General features: G+C 49.9%; 1 protein-coding gene across 2 annotated transcripts; it reads right to left on the bottom strand.

Moving 5' to 3' along the window:
• Positions 1-8,354: 8,354 nt before the first annotated feature.
• On the bottom strand, positions 8,355-27,145 carry LOC141992985 (uncharacterized). 2 transcript variants are annotated; one of them, XM_074962326.1, is made up of 12 exons: positions 27,051-27,145; positions 24,499-24,685; positions 22,294-22,324; positions 21,661-21,821; positions 20,946-21,027; positions 20,184-20,364; positions 19,930-19,997; positions 18,317-18,393; positions 16,176-16,276; positions 12,912-13,006; positions 11,962-12,096; positions 8,355-9,070 (listed from the first exon to the last, which is right to left on the bottom strand). In XM_074962326.1, the coding sequence occupies exons 2-12, from the start codon at positions 24,562-24,564 to the stop codon at positions 8,934-8,936; spliced, it is 1,134 nt and encodes a 377-aa protein (XP_074818427.1). In that variant the 5' UTR covers positions 24,565-24,685; positions 27,051-27,145; the 3' UTR covers positions 8,355-8,933. The 2 variants fall into 2 exon arrangements, with proteins under 2 accessions (XP_074818427.1, XP_074818426.1); XM_074962325.1 differs by having other exon boundaries at positions 8,356-9,070; positions 22,294-22,327.
• Positions 27,146-27,281: the final 136 nt, after the last annotated feature.

Below are 27,281 nucleotides of genomic sequence, written 5' to 3'. Positions count from 1 at the left end.
GGACAAGAGGCAATGGGCTTAATCTGCAGCAACGGAGATTCAGGTTAGATGTTAGGAAAAACTTTCTAACTCTTAAGGGGAGCTAAGCTCTGGAACAGGCTTCCCAGGGAGGTTGAAATCCTCCTCACTGGAGGTTTTAGAAACAGGTTGGACACACCCCTGTCAGGGATTGTCTAGGTTTACTTGGTCCTGTCTCAGCACAGGGGGCTGGACTAAATGACATCTTGAGGTCCCTTCCAGCCCTACTTTTCTATGAATAGGCTGTAGGGAACAATCCTGCCCTGCTCAAGGATGGGAGTAGTGACCTAGTGCTGTTTATCCGCTAAATTATAATTAAAATATATTAAAATATATTAAAACTGGGAATTGGTCCTGCTTCGAGCAGGGGGTTGGACTAGATGACCTTCTGGGGTCCCTTCCAACCCTGATATTCTATGATTCTATGATTCTATGAAAATATAATTTTAATTGGTAGATTTGTCTAATACAATTCACAGTTACATGGTTGTTTTCCCTCTCCCGTTTCTGGGTGTCTGTAACAGGGATACGATCACAGCGTATAGCTTATAAAACTCCTTCCAATTAAAAGTGATATAAAATTCAGGCTCTTCGAGTAGCGTCCTGATGGGTGCTCCACTCCAGGCACACCTATGCCTCTCGAGCCCTGGATCGGAGATTTGCTGTTAGCAGTTTGGGTTCTGCCCGTGCACACGGTCTATACAACCTCATGCTGCACACCAAGGGTATACAGATCTGCACGGGCGAACAGCCCACAGTTCCTTCTCTACAGCCTCGGCCTGAGATGGAGCCTTGTGTGTCCCTGAGTGTGTTCTACAGTTGTTCTTTTAGTTTTGTGTTTCTAGTTACTGTTAGTTGTCAGTATAGAATTAGATACAGTGAGTGCTTTGGGTTTTTTTTTCCCCTCTCCTTTTTCCATTTGGACTGGCTGGGCATGCCTGGCTCATCAGGCTTCAAACACTACCTCTCCTGTCGAGAAGCTACCCATCTGTGATGGGCAGTCTAAGTGCATCCGTTGCTTGGGAGAGTCTGATATCTGTCAAAAGTGTAACTTTCGCCTAGCTCTCAAATCTAGAGCACGGACGCATCGGGAGACCAAACTGAGGTTCTGATGATGGCGTGCTCCCTTTGACCTGCTTCCGAGTCAGGTCAGGAGACTCACCCCCACGGCCCCCGTATATCTGTCTCCAGACAGGATCCAGTGCCCCTTCAACCTTGGCTCCAGTCTCCCCTAAGAGGGTGAAGACTTCAGAGGACTCAGGGAAAGCTCTGAAGAAGAGGAGCTCAGTCTCCCACCAGCAGATGGAGGCTCCCAAAAGGCCTTGATCTCCCACTAAGTCTGTGCTGTTGGAGGCCTCAACTTCTTGGTTTGGTACTGTGAAGGCAAAGGATTCTTCCTCTGGTATTGGCAGGACCAGGAGATCCCAGAATGCTTTGGAGAAGCACAGCTCCAGCAGGCCCCTGGTACCACATATGGTACCACGTATGAAGGACAATGAGGTCCAGGACAGACATTCCTCTAGAACAGCACCATCTACATCAGACTTACCATTGATGCTTTCTCACTTGGCACTGTCAGTACTGGGAAAAATTGAAGTGCTGGACACCTTCGGCCCCAGCATCTATGTGCTCCAGGTAACGATACCATCCAACTCAACTGCTTCGTTGCTACCCACAGGCATTCTGTTGCACCAGGGACTTGTCAGGTTTAGACGAGCCAGAGTCGTCACTGTTTATGGGTATCGTCACTGAATGACTATTGGTACCGAGACCCCGGTCTCTGGATTACTGTTGCTTCCCGATACTGCAGTACTCTCCTCCTTTTTCTACTGGGGCCTCCCCACTGGAGGACATTGAGGAAGATGTAAGATGACTCAACAAATTTGCAAAGTCTCAGAAGTTCCGGATGGTGATTCTGGCAGCTAGATTTCCTTCTCTAGAGGCAGGAGATTGTTTTTTGGCCCTTGACCTACAGGACTTCTATTTCCATGTAGCGATTCACCCAGCACATAGGAAATAACTATGTTTTACCATGGGACAGGAGCATTTTTAATACTGAGTACTTCACTTCAGCCTCTCTTCAGCTCCAAAGGTGTTCTCAGAAGTTCTAGCAGTAGTGGCCGCTTACCTTCAGCAAGAGGCAATTTTAGCCTTCCCGTATCTCAACAACTGATGACTCAAGGGCCGATCTTATGAAGCAGTACTGACCTCCACACAGAAATCTCTTGCTTTCTCCTAGGACTAGGGTCTCCAACTAAATGTAAATAATCCGTGTTAGCTCCGGTACAGAGAATACAAGGGGTGTTCGTGGATTCAGCAGCAGCCAGAGCCTTCTTTCCAATGGAGAGATTCATGACCTTGGCAAATCTGGTCATGACAATTCAAGGCAGTCCCAAACTACAGGAGGGAACCATTTATAGCTACTAGCTCATCTGGCAGCTTCCATCTTTGTAACTGAACATGGAAGATTACACCTCCGCTGCTTTCAGGGCTGGTTCAGAAGGACCTATTGCTCAATCAGAGATAGCTTGGACAAAACACATCGTGGTTCCCCTCCAGGTGAAGAACTCCCTAGACTGGTGGAAAAATCAACGTAGTGTTTTTGCAGGCATCCCTTCTATCTGCCCAGCTCCCACAATAACTGACAATGGACGCATCACTGCTAGGTTGCGGAGCACACCTCAAAACCCTTGCAACTCCAGGCAGATGGTCACTTCAGGAAACTGCTTTCCATATCAACCAGTTGGAACTCAGGGCAGTCAGGAATGCCTGTCTTCAGTTCTTACCCCTCATCAGGTGCAACTTAATTGGGATCATGATGGACAATGTGGCTTGCATGTTCTAGATCAACAAATAGGGAGGAGCAAGATTCCCCCTCCTTGTGTACCAGAGCTGTGAAGTTCTGGGACTGGTATATAGCCCATCAGATTCAGATCTCAGCCATTTACCTTCCTGGAGCCCAGAATGTCTCAGATGACATGCTCAGCAGGTGCTTCTCCCAGGTTACGAATGGGGAGTTGGACTCTCAAATCCTTCATGGGATATTCCAAAGATGGGGACCTCCAGAAGTGGACCTATTCACCGCTTCAGCAACAAAAAGGAGGCCTAGGTTGCCTCTACACATTCCCTCCAACACTGCTATTACTAAGCGTGATGAATAAGATCAGACAGGACAAAGCCAGGGTTATCCTTATAGTACCGACCTGGCCAAGACAGGCTTGGTATCCTTACCTGCTTCACCTGCACGTCCTGCCGGTGTTCAAGCTTCCGTCCATCCCTCATCTCCTCTCCCAGGATGCAGCTCGCATGATTCATGCCAACCTAGGGGTCCTCTGCCTACTGACATGGCTCCTAGATGTTTCCCAGGATTAGAATCCACCTGCTCAACAGAAGTGCAACAGACATTACAGCAGAAGAGTCCACCTGGATTTCTTCCCGTCGGAAACGGAAATAGTTCAGCCACGGGTGTCGTCATCACCGTCTTGTGCCTGAACCCTCTTTGCTCTCAGCCATCTTGTCGTAAAAACTTGGAAAATCAGGTTATCAATTCGCTGCATTATGGTTCTTCCGGCCACACTATCAGCATTTTGTCCCCTGCTCGAAGGGTTTCCCCTGTTTGCTCACCCTGTGTCCTCAAGAGTTATTGAAGGGTTAGGGAACCTTTACCTTACTTCTGCGCTGCAGCTGGCAGTGCTGCCTTCAGAGCTGGGCCCTGGGCCAGCAGCTGCCGCTCTCTGGCCACCCAGCTCTGAAGGCAGTGCAGAAGTAAGGGTGGCAACACCACAACCCCTCTACAATAACCTTGCAACGCCCTGTGACCCCTTTTTGGGTCGGGACCCCAGTTTGAGTAACGCTGGTCTCCCCTGTGAAATCTGTCTAGTATAGGGTAAAAGTACACAAGAGACCAGATTTTACCGTCCGTGATGCGTTTTTCACGGCCGTGAATTTGGTAGGGCCCTACTTATCTATGAAGACAGTTTTTGTACGAGCTATCATGTCAACTTACAGGGATGGGGCCCTTGATGGCAGAACCCCCTTTTATGGTATTTTTCCAAGGATAAGGTCTTTTTATGGCCAGACCCTAAATTCTTACCTAAGGTGCTGTCAGATTTACATCTTAACCAGGCCATCCATCTACCAGTATTTTTCCCTAAATCACATAAATCTCAGCGTGAAACCTCCTGTCATACTTTAGGTGGTAGATGGGCATTGGCCTTTTATCTAGATAGGACCAAGCAATTTCAGAAATCATCTACACTGTTTGTCTGCACCACAGAGAGATCCAGGGGTCCACGATCTCTGCAGAGAGACTTTGGAAGTGGATCTCCAGGTGGATCATCGCTTGCTGCGACGCAGACGATGCTCTACCCCCACCCCAGATAACAACACGCTCTTCCAGATCGCACGCAGCTGCCACAGCTTCAAGAGCATTCCAGTCTTGGAGATATGCAGGCCGGCTACATGAGCCACAATGCATCCTGTTGCTAAACATTATGCCTCAGTCCATGCCGTCAGCTCTGATGCGACGCTTGGTCCTGGTGTACTGTCTTCAGTCTGGGACTCAGTTCCAAAGTTCTCTCCTCCCTGTGGGGGACACTGCGCTCAGGAGTCACCTGAAAGTGGAGGACCCACAGGGACACGACTCAAAGAAGAGGTTACTCACCTTGTGCAGTAACTGTGGCTCTTCAAGAGGTCTCCCCTATGGGTGCTCCACTACCTGCCCTCCGTCCCCTCTGCTTTGGACTGCCCTTTGTTGGACGTTTGGCTAGAGAAGGAACTGAGGGCAGTTCGCCTGTACAGCTCTATGTACCCTTGGGGTGACGCTGTATAGAGTGTGTGTGGGGGGCGGGGGGGGGGGGGCGTAAATGGACACTGCGAATGAAAAATCTCCGATCAAGGACTTGAGGCGCATGCACACCTTAAGTGGAGCTCCCGCAGGGACACACATCTCAAAGAACTGCAGTTACTACACAAAGCGAGTAACCTCTTCTTTGTATTGTCCTGTGAGCAAGTGTCACAAATACACAGTCTTCCTCCTGTGAGCAGCAGCCACAGATCAATGCTGAGGGTCGAAACTTTAAAAGCGTTTCTGCCCTATTTACCATGCACTGCTGTTTCGGGGACCAGGAGCTCAAACCAGATTGAGAGGCAAAGTAGGGAACTTTCCTTTTGTTGTTCGGTCCTATGAATGTGTGTGAAATGCAGGACTTTTTAACCACGCCATTAGCAGAGTAGTGCTCTGGGCTCTTACTCTATAGAGTTTTTCCCTTGAGCCTGGAGAATTCCCAGCACTATTTCATATAAGCCCAAAGGGAAATCTGGGGACAGCAGCACTATACTGTTCCCTTTTCCTGAACCCTCTACAAATGTGGGTTCAGGAAAAAAAGATTGCCCAACCTGTGTCAGTGTTTCCCCATGTAATTGACATAACTCTGATCAGTTGCAGCAAGGACTAAGAGGGTTGCTCTTCCCCACATCGCCTGTAAAACAGAGAAGGAATCATTTGTTTATAATCTGTAAAAGGACTAAACCAGTGACCAGGCTGATTTTCCAGCAAGTGACGGGGTGCCAACGCTTAAAACAAAGATGGAGAAATGCAATTGCCTAACAATGGGCCTTATCAGCCCCAGGCCCCAACTCTTATGTGCTGCATTCAGGGTTAGACCGTTAATGCTCACAGATCCTGATCAATGGGAATGGATTTTTTGTTGTTGTTGTTGCATTGAGAATCCTGTGAGCCAATTATGCTAGCGCTGCCCTCTTGTGTCTCCTGCATTTAAGTGACGAGTCCTACTGCCCTGCCACTTTGCTGAGGAGGGCATGCTAGCTCCCCACCTTGGCTACAAGCATCAGCCAGGTCTGGCAGCTGACTTTAGAATGATCTGAGAAGATGGTTCAAGCACTTAGTCCTGTTCATTGTACAATAGGAATCCTGTTTAATGTTGGTTGTGACACCCAGATTGTGATCAGGTCTTCTGTCAAGGTTGATTTTGCAATATCAATAGGCCCTTACTAGAAATAACCACGTTTAAATAAGATGGGGGTCAGCACTGTTCTGATCTGAGCACAGTCAGGGCCTTGGGCTAGCAGCTGTTTCTCTCTCTCTCTCTCTCTCTCTCTCTCTCTCTCTCACACACACACACACACACACACACACACACACACACAGTTAACAATTTTTAGCCTCATTTCATCTGTAATCATTTCCTCACATAGTAGCCCCCTCAATCACAAATCCAGCACGGTGTTGATCACAGATGCAATGGCAGTCACAGCCATAAGGGATTAAAGACACTTTCTGCAGAGCTCCCAGTTCCTCTGAACTTGCAGTTAGATCCAGCCCAGCTCAGGTAAAGGAAGAAGTAAATAAGTTACCCTGTACTTCCTGCAGCTGTAAACCAGGTCTCCCTGTTAGAAACTGCCCAGAATTAATATTTTCTTGCAGGACTGGCCATTTACCAACATCTGTTGACTTAATCTCCCACAGGCTAATTTCCCCCTCCCCCCCTTTTAATCCTCTTTTCTTTTGAAGCACTTTTCCCCTGAAATTGGACACACTGGTTGCCCCGTGCAGTTCTGGCAGGCGAGAGCGAGTGTCCCAGTTCACACAGGCTTTCCCCGGAGCTCAAGGGAGACGAGTGCCATCAGCCCTATTTGATGTGTTCTTAACAACCTGTTGTGTCAGCGCCACAAAAACTCCAGATGCTAAATTACAGGCTGGGCTTGGAACAAGACGAGGCTCGCACACTCTGGAATGCATCCCTCAGTCAGTTTTAAGCCATTAGTGTGACTCAGCGACTCATTAAGTAGTATTTTACGGGACACAGCTATAGACAATTGAAATTAGTGCAGGACTCCTAGGTTCTAATCATAGCGCTGCCCCAACTCACTAGTAAACTGCTCCGTACCTTGGTTTCCCCATCTGTAAAAGGGGGCTGAAAATGCTTGCCTGCCTTTGTAAAGCATCGTGAGCTCCACGGGTGTAAATACTAGAGACATGTACAACACTGTCTGCGCCTGCTTCGGTGGAAGGGAAGGGGAATCAGGCATCTTCCCAAAGGGACTGTGCAGAGCTTTCAGGGAAAATCACCCCATTCGTTTTTCAGGCAGCCTAGTTGTAGGCCAGCTCTGAGACCATCCAGCCCAGGTGCTGGGCAATGCACAATCGTTCCGTAGGGTCTTGTCCAGTTTTAGTTTCTAGAATCCAGGGCCATGAGACAGCACCAAGTCCCAACCAGGCTCACCTCCATCCAGGCAGCCTCTGGTATCCCAACCAGAATCTAGTGGCTGCCATTCACTCCCTGGGGTCCTCCCCAAGGACGCAGAGCTGGGTCCTGGGCAGTTGGGAAGCACCTGCTCCCCATTTAGGAGAAGCTGACTGCTCTCAGCCTAATCTCTAAAGTGGATGTAGCTACCACCATGAGGGCACATTGTATTAGTGCCTGAAGTAACTCCTGCCTTTCCACCCCCCCACCCGTCGTCACTCAGCCAATCCCTGCCTCATTCGCAGAGCTAACCTCTGCTTCTCCATCAGTCCCCGCAGCCCCTTTTCATTTCCATTGCTCCTCTCTGGCCTCCTACCAGGTTGGGAATAAAGTTCTTGTAAGGAGATGTCTAGCACTGACTCCAGTCTGGTGGCTGGGGTCATACCAGAGTCACTTAGAGAGGGACCACTCATCCTGCACCAGCCTTTCTGGCAGCCATCCACTGTTGCAAGATCATGCTAAACATGGCATCCACTCTCACCACAGTAGGTCTCTAGCAGGGTCACCGCTGCCCAGCTTTCCTGGCCCTTCCAGGGTGGGAATTGTGGTTACGCTTCCCCAAGCATACGAACTAAATGGCGCGGGAGCACTTTCTGCCTGTGTCTCTGCTCTGTTTCTCCTCGATGACTCACCTGGCTGCTGCTACTCCCAGTTTAGCACCAACAATGAATTTCATTAACAGGCTATTTATTTCCTTGGCTGGCTGTTCAAACACTGAGCTCTGCCACACTGCACTAAACACCTCCCCCCAAATCGGGGCCACCTCCCTTTGCTACCCACTTTGCAGGATGAGCAACACTGGTAACTTGGGGAAGGGCAGGAGGCAGGGAAAGGTTAGTGGCATCTCTGCATCCCTCCTGTTTCACAGCCCCTTAGGCTCCTCCTCTCGTTCACTAACATTGGACTTGGACTGTCAAGCACACTGACTCTCACCTAACATACACCCTTCCTTCCCCTTGTCCTCCCCCGCCCCCTGCTATAAAGTAACTCGTGTAAAATCAGAGTAATTACTTAGGAAAACTTTATTTAAAACACCCCAGACGTGCAAGGCCTGAAGAATGGGAATTGCAGGATTTTAGGCCGCAGCCTCTCTCCATTTCAGCTGTCGTCTCCTGTATTAAAGCAATTTTCCCTTTATGATTGACATGAAAACACTGTTCCAAGAATGGAGCTTTTTAAATCACTTCAATTACCTGAGTGGGAAGGGATTTACCAGCACCTGGCAAACTCAGCTGCCACTTAGAGGCTTCTTGGCCCTTATCTAAGTAAATTTATGATCACTGACTAGGGCTCTGTTCCCCACCCATGCAGAGAGGGCAGAGCAGGTCTCCATATATGTGCCCAGCACTTGAGCTAACAGAGTTAGAACAAATCTTACAACCTGAAGCTCAGGAATACACAGCCCAATCGGTTTCTTCTGGAGTACTTGAAAGTCAAAGTCAGTGGAGGGTGCTGATTGCCTGATACCAGGCTGTGCAGAGCCCGTCTCCCCGCAAAGGGATCACTTTGGGCCACTGCAACACCCCTCCACCCCCAGCCGCCCAAGTGGCTGACAGTTCAGAAGAGGAGCCTGTCCATTTTGAGATGCCAATTCCCTTTCCATCTTTAATTTTTCTTATTTGACAGAAGGGGGCTTTCTTTGGCTAAGCATTAAAGATCACTCAAATTAAGTTCAGGCAGACTGTCAAACAGGTCACTGCTGAGGTCCTCATCCGACATGCTTCCAGCCTCCTCCTTGGGGTTGCTGTCCTCCAGCTCCAGGCTTGGGGTGGAGAGTTCTTTGGATCCTACAGACACATTGCAGAGGAGTTAGCCATACTCTGAACTCTGAGGCTCAAGTCCTCATTATCAACCAAGAAAAATGGCCCAAGGGTAAACTGCAGCCCCTGATCACGACCTCCCTGTAACTGCAGAGCGAGGACAAAGCTGATCTGCCGCTGGTTCGGAGTCACCAATGAATTCGAAGCAATCTACTCAGGCACATACAAATACAAGAAAACACATTGACAATGTGGGTTTGACTAATCTGTATTGGCATATATTTTTTAATCATGGCCCCTGCCTCTTAGCAGCCTTTGGGTACCCCTACTATAATCCCGACCCTGGCCTCTGGGTGCTACTAGGATATCAATATTTACTACCAATAATATAGGATAACTAGCTTCCTCTTATGAAATTATGCATGTTATCTGACACAGGGCTTTGCTGATCAAATGTTAAACTCAGTCCCTGGCATGTGCCTGCAAGTAATATTGGAGAAGGGAATTTAACCCCTTGATATGTCCTGGGGAGATTGCTTAGGGAACATCCTAACAACTGGACATGTTACAACTGCATCTGCAAAGCAGTTAACTGTAGCAGCTTTATTAGTAAAGACTGACTCAGCGGGATTTGTACCTAGAAAAAACAGAACTCAAGGCAATTTCATGTACCTTAAAGCCCCCATTCACGAGAATCTTAAGCATCTTACTGAAGTAGGGCATGAATTTCCTTTAAAAGAACATTAACCCCTTTGTTCCTGGAGCTGGGAATTCCCCCAAGGCTAAGTGTTAATGCAAACCCAAGGGTCTTTAACATCCTGAAACAAAGTTGAAATCCAAAGGGATATATAGTGTGGAAGATGAGCCTTTCAAAAATCGGTGATTTTCACCTTCCTAACCTCATTGGCTGAGTGTCAGCACCAAACCAAACATGGAGTGACATTAAAAACTGGCCTCCTGGCACCCCTGGGGAATGCTCAGTATAATTATTATTGGTAGTATTATAACTGGCCTCATATTGCAGCTTAATGTTACCCTGAAACAAGGCTGGAAGGGAGGCTCAAACAACGGACACCATAGGGCACCACAGTTTAACCATGATCAAAGTGCTCTGTAGTCCAGTGTCACAGGTCCAGTCAAGCGCCCCTCTTGGCCACTCACCAGACTTTTGTAAGCCTCCAATGTCTAAAGAGAACCCATGTACTGTCCCTATCGTGGGGCTTCTAGGCTCACGCTCAGGGCGCAGACCCACTGTCTAGCACACGATCCTGGGAGCTGTGATTACGCAGCCCATTGCCCAGCCCCTAGGAAACAGTGGTGGCCACTCAGGGTTTTCTTCCTCCTCATCCTCCTCCAACCCCCCTCAGCTGAAACCTTTCCTCTCCCAGAACACCAGCTGTGGGGTGTTCTGGGTCCCGTTTACTTCTCCAAGGGGCGTGTGTTAGGAGCAACAGACAGTGCACAGACACTTTGCAAAGGACTCTGATAGCACAGCTTGTTACTTAACTGCACAAGAAATACACAGATCAATACAAACAACAAACCCTATTTGCATTTCCCTGCCTCAGTTTCCTCACTACTAGACAGCTTTCTTTGGGCTAGGATCAGAGTCCTCTGGGGACATCCAGGGTCCTTCTGCTGCAGTGCCTAGCTTGTGTTCTGAAACATGGAGCCTTCTCTCCCCACCCCACCTCACCTCTCTGACCCTGGCTGTTCTATCTCCTTACCCTCTCCTGCCCAAAACTCCCCATGTGGCTCTCAGGGGCTGTTTAAACCCCCCCGTTCTCACTTCTGTCTTCGTCCTTTCCACTCTCTCCACTTTCCCCACTCCCTGCAGACAAATTGGGGAAAATATCTTCCGGCCTCAACTAACCCATTTTCATTCAGGTGTTTCCAGCTGGATAGGCAGCCATTAAATTCTAGCCACCCACCCCTGTCCCTAGTCTGGAAAGACCTGACACAAGCATGGTGGATACCATATATACATAAAGGCATTCCGTGATACAAACATTTTTTAACAACTTCATTACTGTAATCAATTCATAAGCTGTGTAGATGGAGTCCCCAAATCATCACAGCCAGCATTCTAGATTGCCCGTATCAGATTAGAGAAGAAAGCAGCATAAGATCATAGAATATCAGGGTTGGAAGGGACCTCAGGAGGTCATCTAGTCCAACCCCCTGCTCAAAGCAGGACCAATCCCCAATTTTTGCCCCAGATCCCAGATGGTCCCCTCAAGGATTGAACTCACAACCCTGGGTTTAGCAGGCCAATGCTCAAACCACTGAGCTATCCCTCCCCCCAATGCTTTGGTACAGGGGGGAAAGTGAAGTTCTACAATGCAGACTACAAACAGTCTCGATCTTTAGTACACAACTTGGACAGACTAGACACCAACATGCAAAGGAAAGCCTCTGGGTCACTGCATGCTAGAAGATAATGTCCCTCCCTCCTCAGGACTGCCACTCAATAGTACAGATGTGAGAGGCTGCAGGATGCTCTAGTTTATGCAAAATAATACTTCTGTTTACACAGCACCTTCCACTTGATTAGGCCTGACAACAGATCGACAAGGAGCCCTGGAAAGTAAATCTGTTAGCAAGTGGAGAGCTGGGATTAGAACCAAGAAGTCTGACTCCCAGTCCAATGCTCTGACCATTAGATCATGCTGCCTCCCATATTTAGATGCCAAATACATACACCTAATCTGGGTACGGCCTTCGGGCTCTTGTCAAGTTGTGAGTCTGACCTTAGTATGGGCATTACAAATACTGAAACACTTTTAGGGACACAAAATAGGGACTGGACATAAAAAGAGATTCCCCTCTCCCCCCAAGGCAGTCACACATCCACGTTCCCACTGAAAACAACTATATTAGGGTATCAAGGGCTCCTAAGCCAGCCATACTTCTCTTACCTTCAGGCTCCTTAATCTCTGTGGCACTAGAGAGCTCATCCGAGCTGACATCTGTGAGACTGAGCTCAGAGGCAGAATCATCACTCAGGGAGGAAGAAAATATCTCCTCTTCTCTCAACAAATCATTGCTTTCCACTAAGAGAAACACACCAACAAGCAGGATAAGCTGAGAGCTGAGCTCCAGGTTAAAGACCATAGGCCGGATTCCTCACTATCTTCATAGGCAATACAACCATTCTGGTTTCATAGCATCGTACTCCTACTCTGCACTGGTGTAAATAACGAAGAAAGGGATGGAGAGCCAGGCCCTGAATCATGTAAATCGAGACTGGACGTGCACTGGACACATGCTGAACACGCACTGAAAGCAATGCACTGCACTGAACTCTCCCATCTCTGACTCCGTGATTAAAGACAAACCAAGCAGGATCATAGGTGAGATGAAGGAAACGGAGAAGCCAGCCAGATTCCTGACTATCCCCGACCATAATCACGTCCCAAGGGCAAGAAGTAGTTTATCTGGAGAGGGAGTCCAATAAAGCGACATTACTAGAATTCTTAGGACTTCCAGGCTCTCTGCTGCAAGCCAGGGAGCTGAGCCCCAGTTAGAGCCAGGACTTCGGAGGCTTTCAGGCAGGGAGCCTGGAATCCCTTACAGGGCATGGCTGCCCAGAGTCACAGACCCGGGAAGCCCCTTGCTCCCTGGCCCCCAGGCAGTCCACATGGTGGGGCTACCCCAGGGCCACAGACCCTGGAAGCCTTGGGCTCCTCAGGAGCCCACCAGCAAACCAGGCAGGTTTCCATTGGAACCCTGCTGTGATTTGATGAAAGTCTGTCAAACCCAAGGATGTTTCCAAAAAACATTTCAGGTTCAACAAACCAGCATTTGCCAACAAAACTCTATTTTGTCAGACCAACCAGCTCTACCCAAGAGGACTAGCATCACTTACTCCCATGAGCACTTTCCTTTCCTACGGGCTTAGTGTATGACTTCTCTTCCAAGGGCAGATTTTTCATTTGGTCTTTCAGGTCAGTGACCGTGGATCTGATTGAAACAAAACCAACACCACTGATTAGCTCCAGGGACAGAAACAGCTGCCAGGAGAGAGACAAAATTCATTCTTGGGATTTTCTGCAATGAGGGATTTCGGTAAACTCATGGTTCAAGGTAGATTCAGCTCTGCTAAGCAACTCTTGTATGTGGGGTGTGGGGCATGGGGGGCGTGGGGCATGGGGGGCAGGGAGACCTGAGGCTTCTACAGAAAGGGAAGGGAAAGAGAATCAATATTTAATTACAGGAGAACTGCAATTAAATCTCATTATTGGAGATGACTCACCGAGTTAGCAGAACATCCTCCACAGTGGGTTATTATAGTACAGGAGGCAAGTTTGGTTTCTGATGTCAGAGCAAATTCATCAAGGAGATTCTAATAACAGAGCCATGCTGGACCATGAATGTTTTCACAGATATTTTCCACTAAGAACACTAATGGGTTATTTATGGATTTTGGGGGGTAGGGGTGAATATAAGCGATTAACAGGGGTATCAGAAGAGAGAACAAGAAGTCAGGACACCTGGGTTCCAATCCCAGCTCTGGTACTGTTCCTTTCCTCATCGGTAACGTGAGGGATAACATCATCACATGCACCTCGCTGGGGTGATGGAGAGGAAGGTTGTGAGAATGAATTGTGTCTGAAAAGGGCTTTGAGATCCTTGGCTGGAAAGCACTAGGGAATGCCTAATGTTTTTAGTATCATTCCTCATCAATCTCCCTCAAAGGCCCTGAATCACAAGGAGAGACCTGGACACAGCTCCTTGCAGAGCCAGCCAGTGCTACATGTGCCCATCAGATGGGGCACTGCCGAGTGATGTGAAGGGCTCATCCCTGCAGAGGCCATGCATGCATCTCCAGTGTCCCAGCTTAATTCTATTTGCAATATAGCAGAACCTCAGTTAGGAGCATCAGCATTACAAACTGACCAGTCAACCACACACCACATTTAGAACCAGAAGTATGCAATCAGGAAGCAGCAGAGACCCCCCAAAAAAGCAAATACAGTACAGTGCTGCATTAAATGTAAACTACTAAAAAAATTAAGGGAAAGTTTAAAAAAAAGAAGATTTGACAAGCTAAGGAAACTGTTTATGTGCGTGTTTCATTTAAATTCAGATGGTTAAAAGCAGCATTTTTCTTCTGCACAGTAAAGTTTCAAAGCTGTATTAAGTCAATGTCCAGTTGTAAACTTTTGAAAGAACTAGAACGTTTTGTTCAGAGTTACGAATAACCTCTATTCCCGAGGTGTCCGTAACGTGGAGGTTCTACTGTAGTTATACTCTGTCTTCATAGGCTCCTCCCATCCCATGCATTTTCAGGTGGATAAAAAAATATATGCTTCACATCCTGCCCCAAACTGTGGTAAAGTGTTGCTGTTGGGTGTTAAAGAGCCTACCAGGTGCTAGCCCAGTAGTGACAGCATTGCAGTGGTGGGTGTCACCACGCTGCACACTGTTTGAGATCCTTCAGGATGAATGGCTCTATGTGATACTGCTTGACAGTGACTTACCTGCTACATCTCTAGAGAACACAGGGATTTCAAATAAAGACCTTTCAGGAACAAATATTTAATAAATAGTCCCAGCCCTGCTGTACTGCAAAGGTCTTCAGTATCAGCCTGATGTTAATGAATGGATAGAGTGCTCCCCTGGGAAGGGAGGTCTGGGGCACACCATTGAGGGAACACTGCCTGCCAGCTGAAGGGGTAGTTGGCAGTCCTGTGACACATTATCCCATTGTGGCACCTGGGTGTGAGGGAAAGAGGGTTAGAGACAGTGGCACACACAGAATCCCCAGATACCCCTGGGCCAGCTGGGTTGGAAAGACAAGGACACAATTAAAGGAACAGTAGCACAGAGCTAAGGATCACTGAAGGGTAAAAGCTAACATCACCATCCTCTCCAGGGAAGAGGCCAGAGCATGCAAGGCCCACCTATGTGGAGATCACAGCCAAAAGGTAGAGTCCGTTTCCTTTCTCAGCATGATCCATTGTGGGAACGTGATAGCACAGGAAAGCAAGAGGAGAGCATGGAGACACAGGGAAGGGCAGGGGTTTAAGGGACACAAGTGGGCGTCTCTTCAAGAGAAGAGGCCCCAGGCAGAAGGGAATTCCTGCTGAGGTGCTAGAAAGGGAAAGAACTAAAGGGGGGAATCACCACTTTCTGAAAAGCACCAAGTGGGTTCACTCAGTGAGTGACAGAGAAGGAGCTTCAGAAGTCAGCCAGTGCCCATGGTAGAGGGTTTGTGGAGGGGGAACATGAGCATGCTTGCTTACACGCTATCTATGCACTTGGACTAGAGGGCACAGGAGTGCCGTGATTAGACATGGAGCCTTTCATCTCCAGGTCAACAGTGTAGGGTCAGCCCAGAATAGGAACGGCAGGAAGTCATTCACACTAGGTGGCTGCTCTGTGCCTGTGTGAAGTGAATTGGGGTACTCAGTCTAGTTCCCAAGGTATACGTGTCTCCATCACAAACAGATACCATCACAACTAGTCCCCTTGTTAGCTGCCTCAGCAGAGAGACCAAAGACAGAATGGACCACGGAGCCTGAACTCTCCATCTGCCCCTAGTTGGGGCTCCTCTCCCAGCAGTGGGCAAGCTTGAACTGACCTGCCCATGTTCTGGAACCTCCAGGGCTCACAGTTTGGCACTTTATGCATCTAAAAGGGGGAATGCCTCATTGGCCAAGGTGCTGGATTGCCAACCCTGGCGATGGATGTTGTCTATCCACCACGCAGGTACGGAGATGGCTTCTCCACACTGCCTCAATAACAGGCCTCAATCGTGACCTGCAGAGGCCCCCTCTAGAAGCAAGAGGGGAATTCACCTTTGCCTTCTCTGAGGGTGCAAGCATAGGGTCTGTTAGTGCTAGTTGTGATGTGGACACCTGCCTACTAGCAACTGAGCGGATATTCCCCACAACTCCTTTCACACAGGGGCACCGAGGAGTGGTCACACAGCAGTGCACACACTTGCGCCATTCCCACGTGGTTTGTGGTGAAATATCCCGTGGCTATACAAAGAGCTGCACTTGCAGCTGATGTGCTGAGCTCAGCTGGGTGAGGAATGCACCCCACATTGCCAGCAATGCATGGTGCGTGCACACATGTAGTGCCATATGTCCCACAAGCCCCTTGGAAGGTACATTTCCCCTACTTGATGTGGCCGAGCTCCTGCTGGGTGCTCCGCGTCTCGAACCTGGCTTTGTCCAAGTCATCAGATTGAGCTTTGTGACTGTTCATCAAATCTTCCAGCATCTGTGGATGAGGGGGGACAGTCAGTCACTGCCAAAAGGGCTCCTCACAGACAGCTGCTGAGTCTACACAGCGGTGCTGAGCCCAGCAGAACATGCATGTGTGACTTGCTCTATGTACGGGCCTGGAACAGCTTGGGGAAAGCACAGCTGACACAAACCATGCTATCCATGGCAACGAGCACTTCACCTTTCCTTTACAGTTTGGGGTGCTCAGATCAAGATGGGGTATAGCATACTGGAACCTGTATCCCTTGACCCAGCCTCCTTAATGGAAATTAGGGCTACACTATAGATCTCTGCTGTCCATGCTTGGCCCACAGACTGCATTTTGGCCAACCATAATGTACAAAAACACCAATCAGTTTGAGAATGTGCCACCAGAGTCTCTTGGGCAGCAGGTTATGGGGGCTACTTGTCCACAGGCGCCAGACAGCAGGTGGTTTCTAAAAGGGTTAGAGGACTGCTGCTAGCTGAGAAGTATAGTCAGGTCTGATCATTAGCTCCAATGTATTTTAGGCCCTTCACAACTCTGCCCCTCCCTACTTGTCCATGTGTTTCCCACTGCATTATCCCTTCTTTCCCGCTGCTCTGCCAGCCTCAATCACAAATGTCTTCACACCTTACGCAGGGAATGCCCTCCCTGAAGTGACTCATAAGGCTACTACCTTTTGTTCCAAATCCCTCCAACTTCTGCAGTGACGCCTACAAGAAATCAACCAAGTTCTGATGGCTATGATGGGGACAGTCAGAAACTCTTAGATATATATGCTGGCTTTTTTTTTTTTACCAACATGAACACTTGTATATATTTTGAATATACTCTTCTCCCCCCACCCTTCATATATCATTTGTCTTCTTATATTGTTAGCTCTTTGGGTCATGGACTGTGTTTGTACAGTACCTTGCACAATGGCACTACTGCAATATCAATATCAAATAAAAATAAGTCATCCTCTGCAGACTGTTACCATACTAAAAAGAAAAGGAGGACTTGTGGCACCTTAGAGACTAACCAATTTATTTGAGCATAAGCTTTCGTGAGCTACAGCTCACTTCATCGGATGCATACTGTGGAAAATACAGAAGATGTTTTTATACACACAAACCATGAAAAAATGGGTGATTATCACTACAAAAGGTTTTCTCTCCCCCCACCCCACTCTCCTGCTGGTAATAGCTATCTAAAGTGATCACTCTCCTTACAATGTGTGTGATAATCAAGGTGGGACATTTCCAGCACAAATCCAGGGTTTAACAAGAACGTCTGAGGAACGGAGGGGGGGGCGCTAGTTAAAAACAAGGGGAAATAGTTACCATACTGATCTTAGTTTTCTACGTGGCACCTAGCTACCCATATGACAGGTGTCTTAGAAATACTGTGAGCGCGCCAGTATTGTTTGATAAACACTTAAAATTACATAGGAAAGAGAATTGCTACAGTTGGGCCTCACTGCTGAGTCTCAGTGTTTAATTTCATTAACGTGGCCCCTTATAAACAGGGATTACAATGACCCCTCCCATAATTCCAGGTGCAAACAGGAGTTGGTTCTATCCTAAGGAATAAATACTGAAATCTGAAGCACACTGGAAAACACAGTAATATCCCGGTGTTGATTAATGTAGCACCAGTAAACCTTTTAGATGATGTTAACGCAGGAAGCCTGAGAAATAACAGCTCTGCCATATGGGAACAGATCATCAAATCCATGATCTTTTCTCCAGCCTTCAGAGGAAGATATAAAACTCCCATAAATCTCCTGGATAGTTTTACAATACTACCCAAAGAGAAGATATACTTTCTGCCCCCAACTGGTGATCAATATACGCCAGAAGCATAAGGATCGACAGCCAGTCATTTACTCTAGCTGCTTGCACTGCAGATGCTATTCATACATGTGCCTAACCCCTCTTTTAAGAATTTTACTTACAATTTTCCTATCATCTCGAAGCAGTGAGTTCCACAGGTTATCAAACCATCACATGCTTTAAAAATGCATGTAATGATTTTGCCTGGGGAAGGCGAACCTGTAAAGCTATGTACCTTGCAGTATCGACTTTGAGTTCTCTTCATTTCATCAGTTTCAGACATCTGAGTGACTAGATCCTCCTCCTGTCGGTCTGAGAAGGAAAGCAGTGTAACTTTACCTAGTGAACTGGGTTGGTTCTGGCCAGAGAGCTGAGTCAGAGCAGAATCTACTTCTGTTCTGTGTCTGATTTTTAATAGTTACCTTTGCACTCCCTTTCCTCTGGGCACATTCCAAAGCTCAGTGGGCACCTCTCATGCCAGGGCTACATTCTACTGAGGAACTCATGTGAACAGCAGGAGCAGCTGCCAGATCTCCACGGGACTCATATACAATACCCAGGTTTATTGCTTTCACAGATTTATAATAGGCACAAATGGGGAAGCTGTTATCGACACGAAGCCCTTTACGTACAGTTCTACTGTGAAAATGACATTGGTGGTTCCCTGTTTATTGCCGTTCAATGACTATATTCAACATGCTCAGTTTATAAGTGGTAAAAAAGATGGTTATATTCCTTTCCCCTACTCTGTGTTTTGTCTATTCAGATTGTAAGCTCTTTGGGACAGGGACTGACTCTCACCGTGTGTTTATACTGCACCTAGCACAATGGGGACCTGATCCTTGTTGGGAACTTTCGGCCTTACTGGAATGCAAAAGAGTTGCTGCAGTAAACTCAGCTTGGCATCTGAGAGTCAAGCTAGGTTCCTTCTGTTTCATGTAATTACCAAAGATTCTGCACCTCAAATTCTGCCCTTGGTTACAGGTAAGACACTTAACTGCCTCCACAGAAGCTGCTGCCATATAGGGAGAACAGAATTTAGCCCATAATTGGAGATTCTGTTTATGATTCATGAGCCAGAATAGAACCCAGCTCCCTCTCCCATGGTTATGTCAGCTCTGCACCCCTAATAGGAGTGAAGTAGTTAAAACCTAGTTACTATAAACGGACAATCTGACTGAGTGGTGGCTCATGAGTATGAAGGGGTCATTTTTACACAGTTGCTTTGAAGAGTAGAGCCACAGTTTGATAATCTAGGACCAAGGTATTTCCAGGAGTGTCTCAGGTCTATGCCCAGCCAAGGTACTTGACATCCCATAGCATCCTTGAGAAAGGCCCAATAATAACAATGCCAGCCAGCTCTCACATAGCACTTTTCAGCAGTAGATCTCAAAGCACTTTACAAAGGAAGTCAGTATCAATATCAATTCCCTCCCCCCATTGCCTCTCTAAGGGTAGGGCGGGGGTGACGTTTGAAAAACAGGTACAGAAGTGTATTGCAATGCACCAACCATTCATTGAATGGACCCCATCTCTCAAAGCACCACAATGCAACACACAGAGTCAGACAGAGTTGGGAGACCCAGTGCATGTTCCCCTCCCACAGCTCTGCCAATGCCCTGGTGGGAGTCTGACTGAGCTAGCAAGCCCTGTGCATGCTCCCACACTTCCCCTCCAACTCTGCCAATTCACCACAGCATCTCCATCTCTTCCATTCCTGAGCAAACTGTCCACGACAACAAAGAACATGATGCTCTCAACTGCAGGCTGCTTCCCTCCCGCTTCCAGTCACCTGTCAGGCCCACAGGGCAGTGACCCGCATGGGGAGCAGTCCAGAGCAACACTCACTGAGCTTGTGCTTCAGTTGATCCACCTCTCGCCTCACACACTCATATTCTCGCCACAGGAGCTTTTTGCTAAAATGAAAGAGAGAGAGGGTTACCCCCTGGGGAAAGGTTTCAGAGTGGCAGCTGTGTTAGTCTGTATCAGCAAAAACAACAAGGAGTCCTTGAGGCACCTTAGAGACTAACAAATTTATTAACAAAGGAAGCAACAGCCTTAATTTCCCATGACCCACACAGCTGTAAAGCCCCAGAGCTGACCTCTCATGCACCTCCTGCATGACGCTGGAGCTGGGATACGGATCCGGGGTGCAATCTCCATCCGGCTGGTGAAACACTTGCTGTCGCAAGTTACGAAGCTCGCTCTTCAGCCCTTCCATTCTCCGCCCCAGCAGGGACTCCAAGCCACTCTGAGGGCTGTTATGCAATCGACCAACCTCCTCTGCAACAGCAAGCAAAACAACAGAAAATGGTTAGGCTTCAGCCTGCAACGGGAAGGGTGGGGTTGAATAATACACAGTACAATGGTCTCAAAAGTCAGTTCACTGCTGATGTAAGGCACTGGACTGAGCGCGCAGGGGGGCCTCTGCTGATCCCCTGACATGGTACAGCAAAATCGGTACCAGTTCCAGGGCTCCCTTCACCACTCTGCCAGCACACTCCAGGGGCATGAGGGGAGTCCGGTCTTCATGGCGTACTCTGAACAAGTGATACTCTTGGGTAGAACCCATGAGAGATGTAAACCAAGAGTTCCAACGTCTGAGCCAACAACCTACAAGCATCTGTACCAACAGATGTAAAGGTTGTATTCTGTAAGGGTTAGAGCAAAGGACTATGAGTTGGGACACCAGGTTTCTACTCTAGGTTTGAGCTCTATGTATTCAGCAGAGTAGGGAACTGGACTGTGCCCCATTGGGGCGCTGCACTCACAGCCTGTTGTCTCAACAGGATCCCAAACAGTCAGATGAGGAGCAATCTCTGAACATCCCAGAATGACTGCAAAGCCAAGTGATTCATCAATACCTTCCAGATTATGGATCTGCTGTTGCTGGAGCTCCTTCTCCTGCTTCAGTCGATTTACTGACTGGGTGAGAGACTCAATGACCTGGGGGGAAGAGCAGGATGAGAACAAGTCTCATACGGAAATAATTGAGTGCAGGGAAGAACTCAGTTGTCTTGTGCAAGTCAGTTCAGTTTCAGAAGCTGGGAATGCTGTGGGGCACCTCAAGACTGACTCTAAAAGCAACCACACTCGGCGGAGCAGGATAGAGGGGCTTCCAAGGAATCTCCTATGACCCTCCTGTTGGAAGGATAAAGGCTGTGATCAGGGGCAGGGAGAAGATTCAGTGCTCAAAGGGATACAGGGGACCTCACAGAGAGGAAAGTAAAGTTAGTGATCCTGGGAAGTTACTTTGCTTTAAAGGACTAGTGAAGTGTCCCTGCAGCTTCAGCCATGTGCTGGCAGGAATTGGGGGTGCTGCAGAGGCAACACTCTCTCAAGCAGGGTGATGGGGAGAGAAAGGAACACCTCAAATCTTCATGTGGAGACCTTTCCAGCTGTCCCAAAGAGCAATATCCACTGGCTCAACAGGGAGAGGCTTTTCCCATCGTGTGACAAACAGAGGATCCCCACAGTCCAGGGCATCCAGTGTAAGAAGTGTGTATTTTAAGCTCACTAGTGAAACCTGTCTCTTTCCCCTTAGTAGAGAGGCTAATGTCATCGGCACTTTGGAGTTACCTTAGCTTGCGAATGCAGCTGACTGCTGATGGTTGCAAGCTCCTCTGTTGCCATCCTGCAGCGTGGAAGACTTAGGCAGGTAGGACACGGTTGCCGAGATCCAGCCAGAGACTCATCAAATGCAACCTTCTCAGTGTTTATTCTGTCAAGCAGCAAATCCACTAAGAGATCAAAAGTAACAGGAGTTACAAGGGCTGCAGGGAAGGGAACCCACTTGTTTACCACACTGTTAGACTTGCCTCAGCTAGTGCCAAGACAAGGAACTTGGAAAAGGCCAAACTGAAGTTTTCAAAAGCAGAAACTAGATTCTTTCCTATTTCTGCTTAAATTATACAATCACATGTGGAGTCATTAGAACAGGCAGGTCTGCCCACCCTGGAACCGCTGTACAGGTAACCAATAAGAGGGGCTTGAAATGGCCATTGCGTTGCTACGTGGGTACAGAAGTTGCCTGGATTTTAACCCCAAGGCATCAACAGCTTTTACAAAAGAAAAATAAAGACAGGTATAATCATCCATTTGAGACACAGCAACAACAACACATGATTGTACAACGCAATGGATATTCCTACAGAACCTCAGTGCTATGGTAGCAAGTGCTTTTCGAAATGCTTGAGACAAACAGGTTGTTACCTTTGGAAGAGATGCTGATTGTGTTCAGACGCTGCTGTAATAGAGAAAGAGAAACCAGATTAAGTGGTAAAGACACTAAAGGACAGGGGAAAGTTACACACACAGGAAGAAGTGGTAGGGTGCTTCACACGGCTTTCCACAGTGGATCTGTCTTCAGATAGAAGGAGGATGGGGTCTTAACACCAGAGGACAGGTTAGGAAATGCCCTCATGTTCTCAATGATGACTTCTCAAATCAACTAAATTGCAACAACAGTGATGAGGAGTGGACAGAGGAACAGAAGGGTGAAGTATGTGGGGCAAATCCAGAAAGGAAAGTAGTTGAAACAGGAATGAATTCAGGGAGGTCCTATGGTCTGTTTCAGAGTAACAGCCGTGTTAGTCTGTATTCGCAAAAAGAAAAGGAGTACTTGTGGCACCTTAGAGACTAACCAATTTATTTGAGCATAAGCTTTCGTGAGCTACAGCTCACTTCATTGGATGCATACTGTGGAAAGTGTAGAAGATCTTTTTATATACACACAAAGCATGAAAAAATACCTCCTCCCACCCCACTCTCCTGCTGGTATTAGCTTATCTAAAGTGATCACTCTCCTTACAATGTGTATGATAATCAAGTTGGGCCATTTCCAGCACAAATCCAGGTTTTCTCACCCCCCCCCCCCCACACACACACAAACCCACTCTCCTGCTGGTAATATGGTCTGTGTTATACAGGAAGTCAGACTAGATTTCACAGTGGTCCCTTCTGACTTTTAAATCTATGAAAAATGTTTGCAAAAGACATGTTTTTAATTATGTGAAACAATTACCATATTAGGTACATAAGGATAGTCACAGAACTTGGAAAAATCTAACAGCATTCCTAGAGGTCTGTATGATCTCTAGCCAGACTGAAACTGCAGTGTAAGTGGGTCCCTTCCCCCGTGGCTGATTACTTAGGAACAGCACCAGTAGCTTTAAAACAACCGTGTACCTCTAGCACCCTCTATAGCCCATAATCTCCCATTTTATAGATGGGGAGAACTGAGGAAGAGACTAGTTCAGGGGCTTGTCGAAACAGTAAATTGGGGCAGAGGCGGGAACAGAACTCAGCAATCCCAAAGCACAATTCCCCACTCTAAGCACTAGACCACTCTCCCCCAATGTTATTGCTGCCTTCTCTATAACACAGCCATCTTCCCTGGCTCTAACGATAAAATAATACATCTCAGAGCTGCACATCACACTACTCACAAATTGGCTCCCTTTCATGCCAATCCACGCTTTTATGGGGTGGATATCGCAGGAAGGCCTGACAAAACCCGAGGTACTCATCTGCTGGTCTTTAAAGAAAACCACTTGTATCTATCCAAAAGAGCACACCCCTTCCTCTGAACTGTTATATAATAAAGGTTCTGCAGGGCTGACAGAATAATCCTGGCTCAACAAAAGATCCAACTTTCTTGGGGAAGTCAAGAGAATCTTTCTTCACTGAAGGGACAAAAACGAACTGCACAGAGGACCTTGAGGACGTAATTTCCGTAAGTATGTGCAGTAAACACAGAGGTGGATTTTATTTTGGCAAAGAAGCCTGGATTGTGATGTTTGCAAACAGTGGACACCCATCCAGTTCTAGAAGTTGCTTATTACACAGGAATTAGGTGGTTCCTCTCAGTCCAGTGCCCAATCCATGTTGCATTCCCATTTCATCCCTTTTCTCTTCTAGGGCCTTGAATCACCCTGAGGAATCGTTCCCTACTCCTGGGCATTTACATCCTTGAAATATTTGCAGAAGCATTTCCATTTTCATCCCTTCTAGGGACACTGGAGCCTTGATACCTCCAGTCTAGTACTGAAAAAGACCTGTGTGAAAGTCATTTTTCAGTTGAATCCAACTATCAACGTGCAACATTCAACCAGTCTCTAGAGGGCAGGGAGCTCTACAACAGTTACAATACTAGCCAAAAGAAAAGGAGTATTTGTGACAACTTAGAGACTAACAAATTTATTCCTTTTCTTTTTGAGGATACAGACTAACACGGCTGCTACTCTGAAACCTAATACGAGCCAAAGCAGCTACGGAAACCAGTCCCGGTGACTTCACCTACAGCAACGTTACCAACATAGTTCAAGGAACCAAGGGATCCAGCACTTGTTTAAATAGGACTTTCCTGGAGTGAGAGTCTAAGCCACAAGAAAGAGATGACAATGCAGCTGAACTTGCCTTTATTTTAGCCACGTTGCTGTCTGTTGCAGTCAGTATGGAGTTGAGCTGTGTATCCCAGTTCATGTGGCTGGTAGGCAGGTGCTTTTAACTGTTTACCAATGACAAAGTAACCTAGAATCAGCCCTTGGTGTATAAAGCTGAGGGATAGAGCAGAGCCCAATGTGGTGAAGATAGCTGGATTGACCTGTAAAACCACCAGCATAGAGATTTTTCTCCCTATACAGTCTATGCTCCTATTACAGTTAAAATAAATATACATGTATGGTAAGAGAAATAAATGGGAGGATACAGGACTGAGGGCAAAGTGCAGGGTCTAGAAATCTTGAGGCTCCTACATAATTCACACCCAGAATGGATTTCATAAACTAGGCCTGATGGAGGCTCACTGGTACTGGGACAGGGCAGTGCAGAAGCAGACTTCCATACGGACCATCTCCTAGGGCCAAGCACAGCACCCTGCCATAGCGCTGGTGATGCAGTAAAATACACCCCATCTGCTTTCTCTGAGCCTTAAGCGGACTCTGGGGCAGGGTCATGCCCTGTCCTCAAAGAAGGGTGAAGGAGGTAGGGAAAGCCCAGGGCTCCCACCAGCTGCACTATTACAGACATAGAAATCTGCCAGACAGTTTCAGGGTGTTCTGGGTGGGGGGTGGGTCGCCCCCCCCCCACCATGAGGTGTGAGGTCTCAGAAGGGTCTGGGGAGGTGCTGGGGGGAGGAAGTATGGCAGAGGCATGTGGGGGGCTCTGGAGAGGCATGCGGAGGGGCTGGCAGAGGGGCCTGGTGGATGGGTGGGGTGATGGGAGGTATCAAGGGGGTGGAGTGGAGAGCGTGGTGGAGGATCAGGGTAAGGTTCTCTGGTGAGGTGTTGGGGGGCCTGGCAGGGGGCAGGGGAGAGGGGGCTCCAGGGAGGCATCGGGGGGCCTGGCAATGGGGTGGGGAGAGGGGGCTCCTGGGAGGTGTTGGGGGGCCTGGTGGAGGAAAGGGGTCAGGGGGCTCCGGGGAGGCATTGGGGGGCTTGACAGAGGGGCGGGGAGAGGGGGCTCCGGGGAGCCGTTGGGGGGCCTGGCAGATAGGCGGGGTGAGGGAGCTCCGAGGAAGTGTTGGGGGGGCCTGGCGAATGGGGAGGGCCAGGGGTTCCAGAGAGGCATTGGGGGGCTTGGCAGAGGGGTGGGGTGAGAGGGCTCCAGGGAGGCGTTGGGGGCCCTGGCAGACAGGCAAGGAGAGGGGGCTCTGGGGAGGCGTTGGGGGGCCCGGCGGGCGGGCAGGGAGAGGGGGCTCTGGGGCGGTGTTGGGGGGCCCGGCGGATGGGCAGGGAGAGGGGGCTCTGGGGCAGTGTTGGAGGGCCTGGCGGATGGGCAGGGAGAGGGGGCCCCGGGGAGGCACTGGGGAGCCTGGTGGAGGAGAGGGGACTCCAGGGAGGTGTTCAGGGCTCTGGCAGAGGGGTGGGGTCAGGGGGCTCCGGGGAGGTGTTGGGGGGGCCTGGCGGAGGGGCAGAGCCCCAGGGAGATGTGGGGAGGGGAGGGGCCCTGGGGGGTCTGGCGGGGGGCCTGGCAGAGGGGCGGGGCCCCAGGGCGGGGGGCTTGGCGGAGGAGCAGGGTGCCTGGCGGCGGGGTGGTGGCCCAGGGAGGCGTTGGGGGGGCCTGATGGAGGGGTGGTGTCCCCAAGGGGCTTGGTGGAGGGGCGGGGCCCAGCCCGGGGGGGCCTGGTGGCAGGGCGGGGCCCCGGGGAGGCATTGGGGGGGCCCGGCGGAGGGCTGGGGAGCCCCAGGGGGATGTGGGTCGGGGGCCACGGGGAGGCGTAGGGGGGCCTGGCAGAGGAGCAGGGCCGGGGCGGGGGGCTTGGCGGAGGGGCAGGGCGCCTGGCGGCGGGGTGGGGGCCCGGGGAGGCGTTGGGGGGGCCTGATGGAGGGGTGGGGTCCCCAAGGGGCTTGGTGGAGGGGCGGGGCCCAGCCCGGGGGGGGCCTGGTGGCAGGGCGGGGCCCCGGGGAGGCATTGGGGGGGCCCGGCGGAGGGCTGGGGAGCCCAGCGGAGGGGTGGGGAGCCCCGGGGGGATGTGGGTCGGGGGCCACGGGGAGGCGTAGGGGGGCCTGGCAGAGGAGCAGGGCCGGGGCCCCGGGGTGGGGGGCTTGGCGGAGGGGCAGGGCGCCTGGCGGCGGGGTGGGGGCCCGGGGAGGCGTTGGGGGGCCTGATGGAGGAGCGGGGTCCCCAGGGAGATGTGGGCAGGGTCCCCAGGGAGGTGTCAGGGAACTTGGCAGACGCGTTGGGGGGGCCTGGCAGAGGGGCAGGGCGGGATGCGGGGCGGGGGGGCCCGGGGAGCCTGCCGGAGGGGCGGGGCGGGGGGCCTGGCGGCGGGCGGGGCCCCGGGGAGGCGTTGGGAGGGAGCCTGGCGGAGGGGCGGGACGTGGGGCCCCGGGGGGATGCGGGGCGGGGGGCTCAGCGGCGGCCCCGGGGTCCCTGCGGGAACGCGGCCTAGCGAGCAGGTCTCGGGTCCCAGCGGCGAGACCGGGCTCGGGCCGAGCTGGGCGGGGCGGGGCGGGGGTCCCTACTACCGGTGCCACAGGCTCCCGGGCCCGGCGCGCGGCTCCGACGCCCCCGCGCCCCTTGGGGGCTGCCTCGCTCCCTCCGAGGTTTCAAAACGCGCCCAGCCGCCGTCACCGCACCCCCCTGCCCCGGGGCCTGCTGGGGGATGGAGTCCGCCCTGCCCCCCCGGCCCAGAGAGACACGGCCTCAGGACTACACGTCCCAGCAGCCATGGCGGGCAGGCCGGCCTACAATCCCAT

Source organism: Natator depressus, chromosome 8 (genome assembly GCF_965152275.1).
Source record: "Natator depressus isolate rNatDep1 chromosome 8, rNatDep2.hap1, whole genome shotgun sequence".
In the NCBI taxonomy this organism is placed as follows: Eukaryota; Metazoa; Chordata; order Testudines; family Cheloniidae; genus Natator; species Natator depressus.
Note: the sequence above shows the minus strand (reverse complement) of the source record. Positions and strands in the feature narration are given on the sequence as shown.

Coding starts and splice junctions, on each gene's coding strand:
- LOC141992985 (XM_074962325.1), bottom strand. CDS start 24,564: ATGAACTGGGATACACAGCTCAACTCCATACTGACTGCAACAGACAGC. Junction 18,394..19,929: donor TCAACTGAAGCACAAGCTCA/GTGAGTGTTGCT, acceptor TTTCCTTCTCAG/ACCGACAGGAGGAGGATCTA. Junction 9,071..11,961: donor AGAGATTAAGGAGCCTGAAG/GTAAGAGAAGTA, acceptor ATGTGTCTGTAG/GATCCAAAGAACTCTCCACC.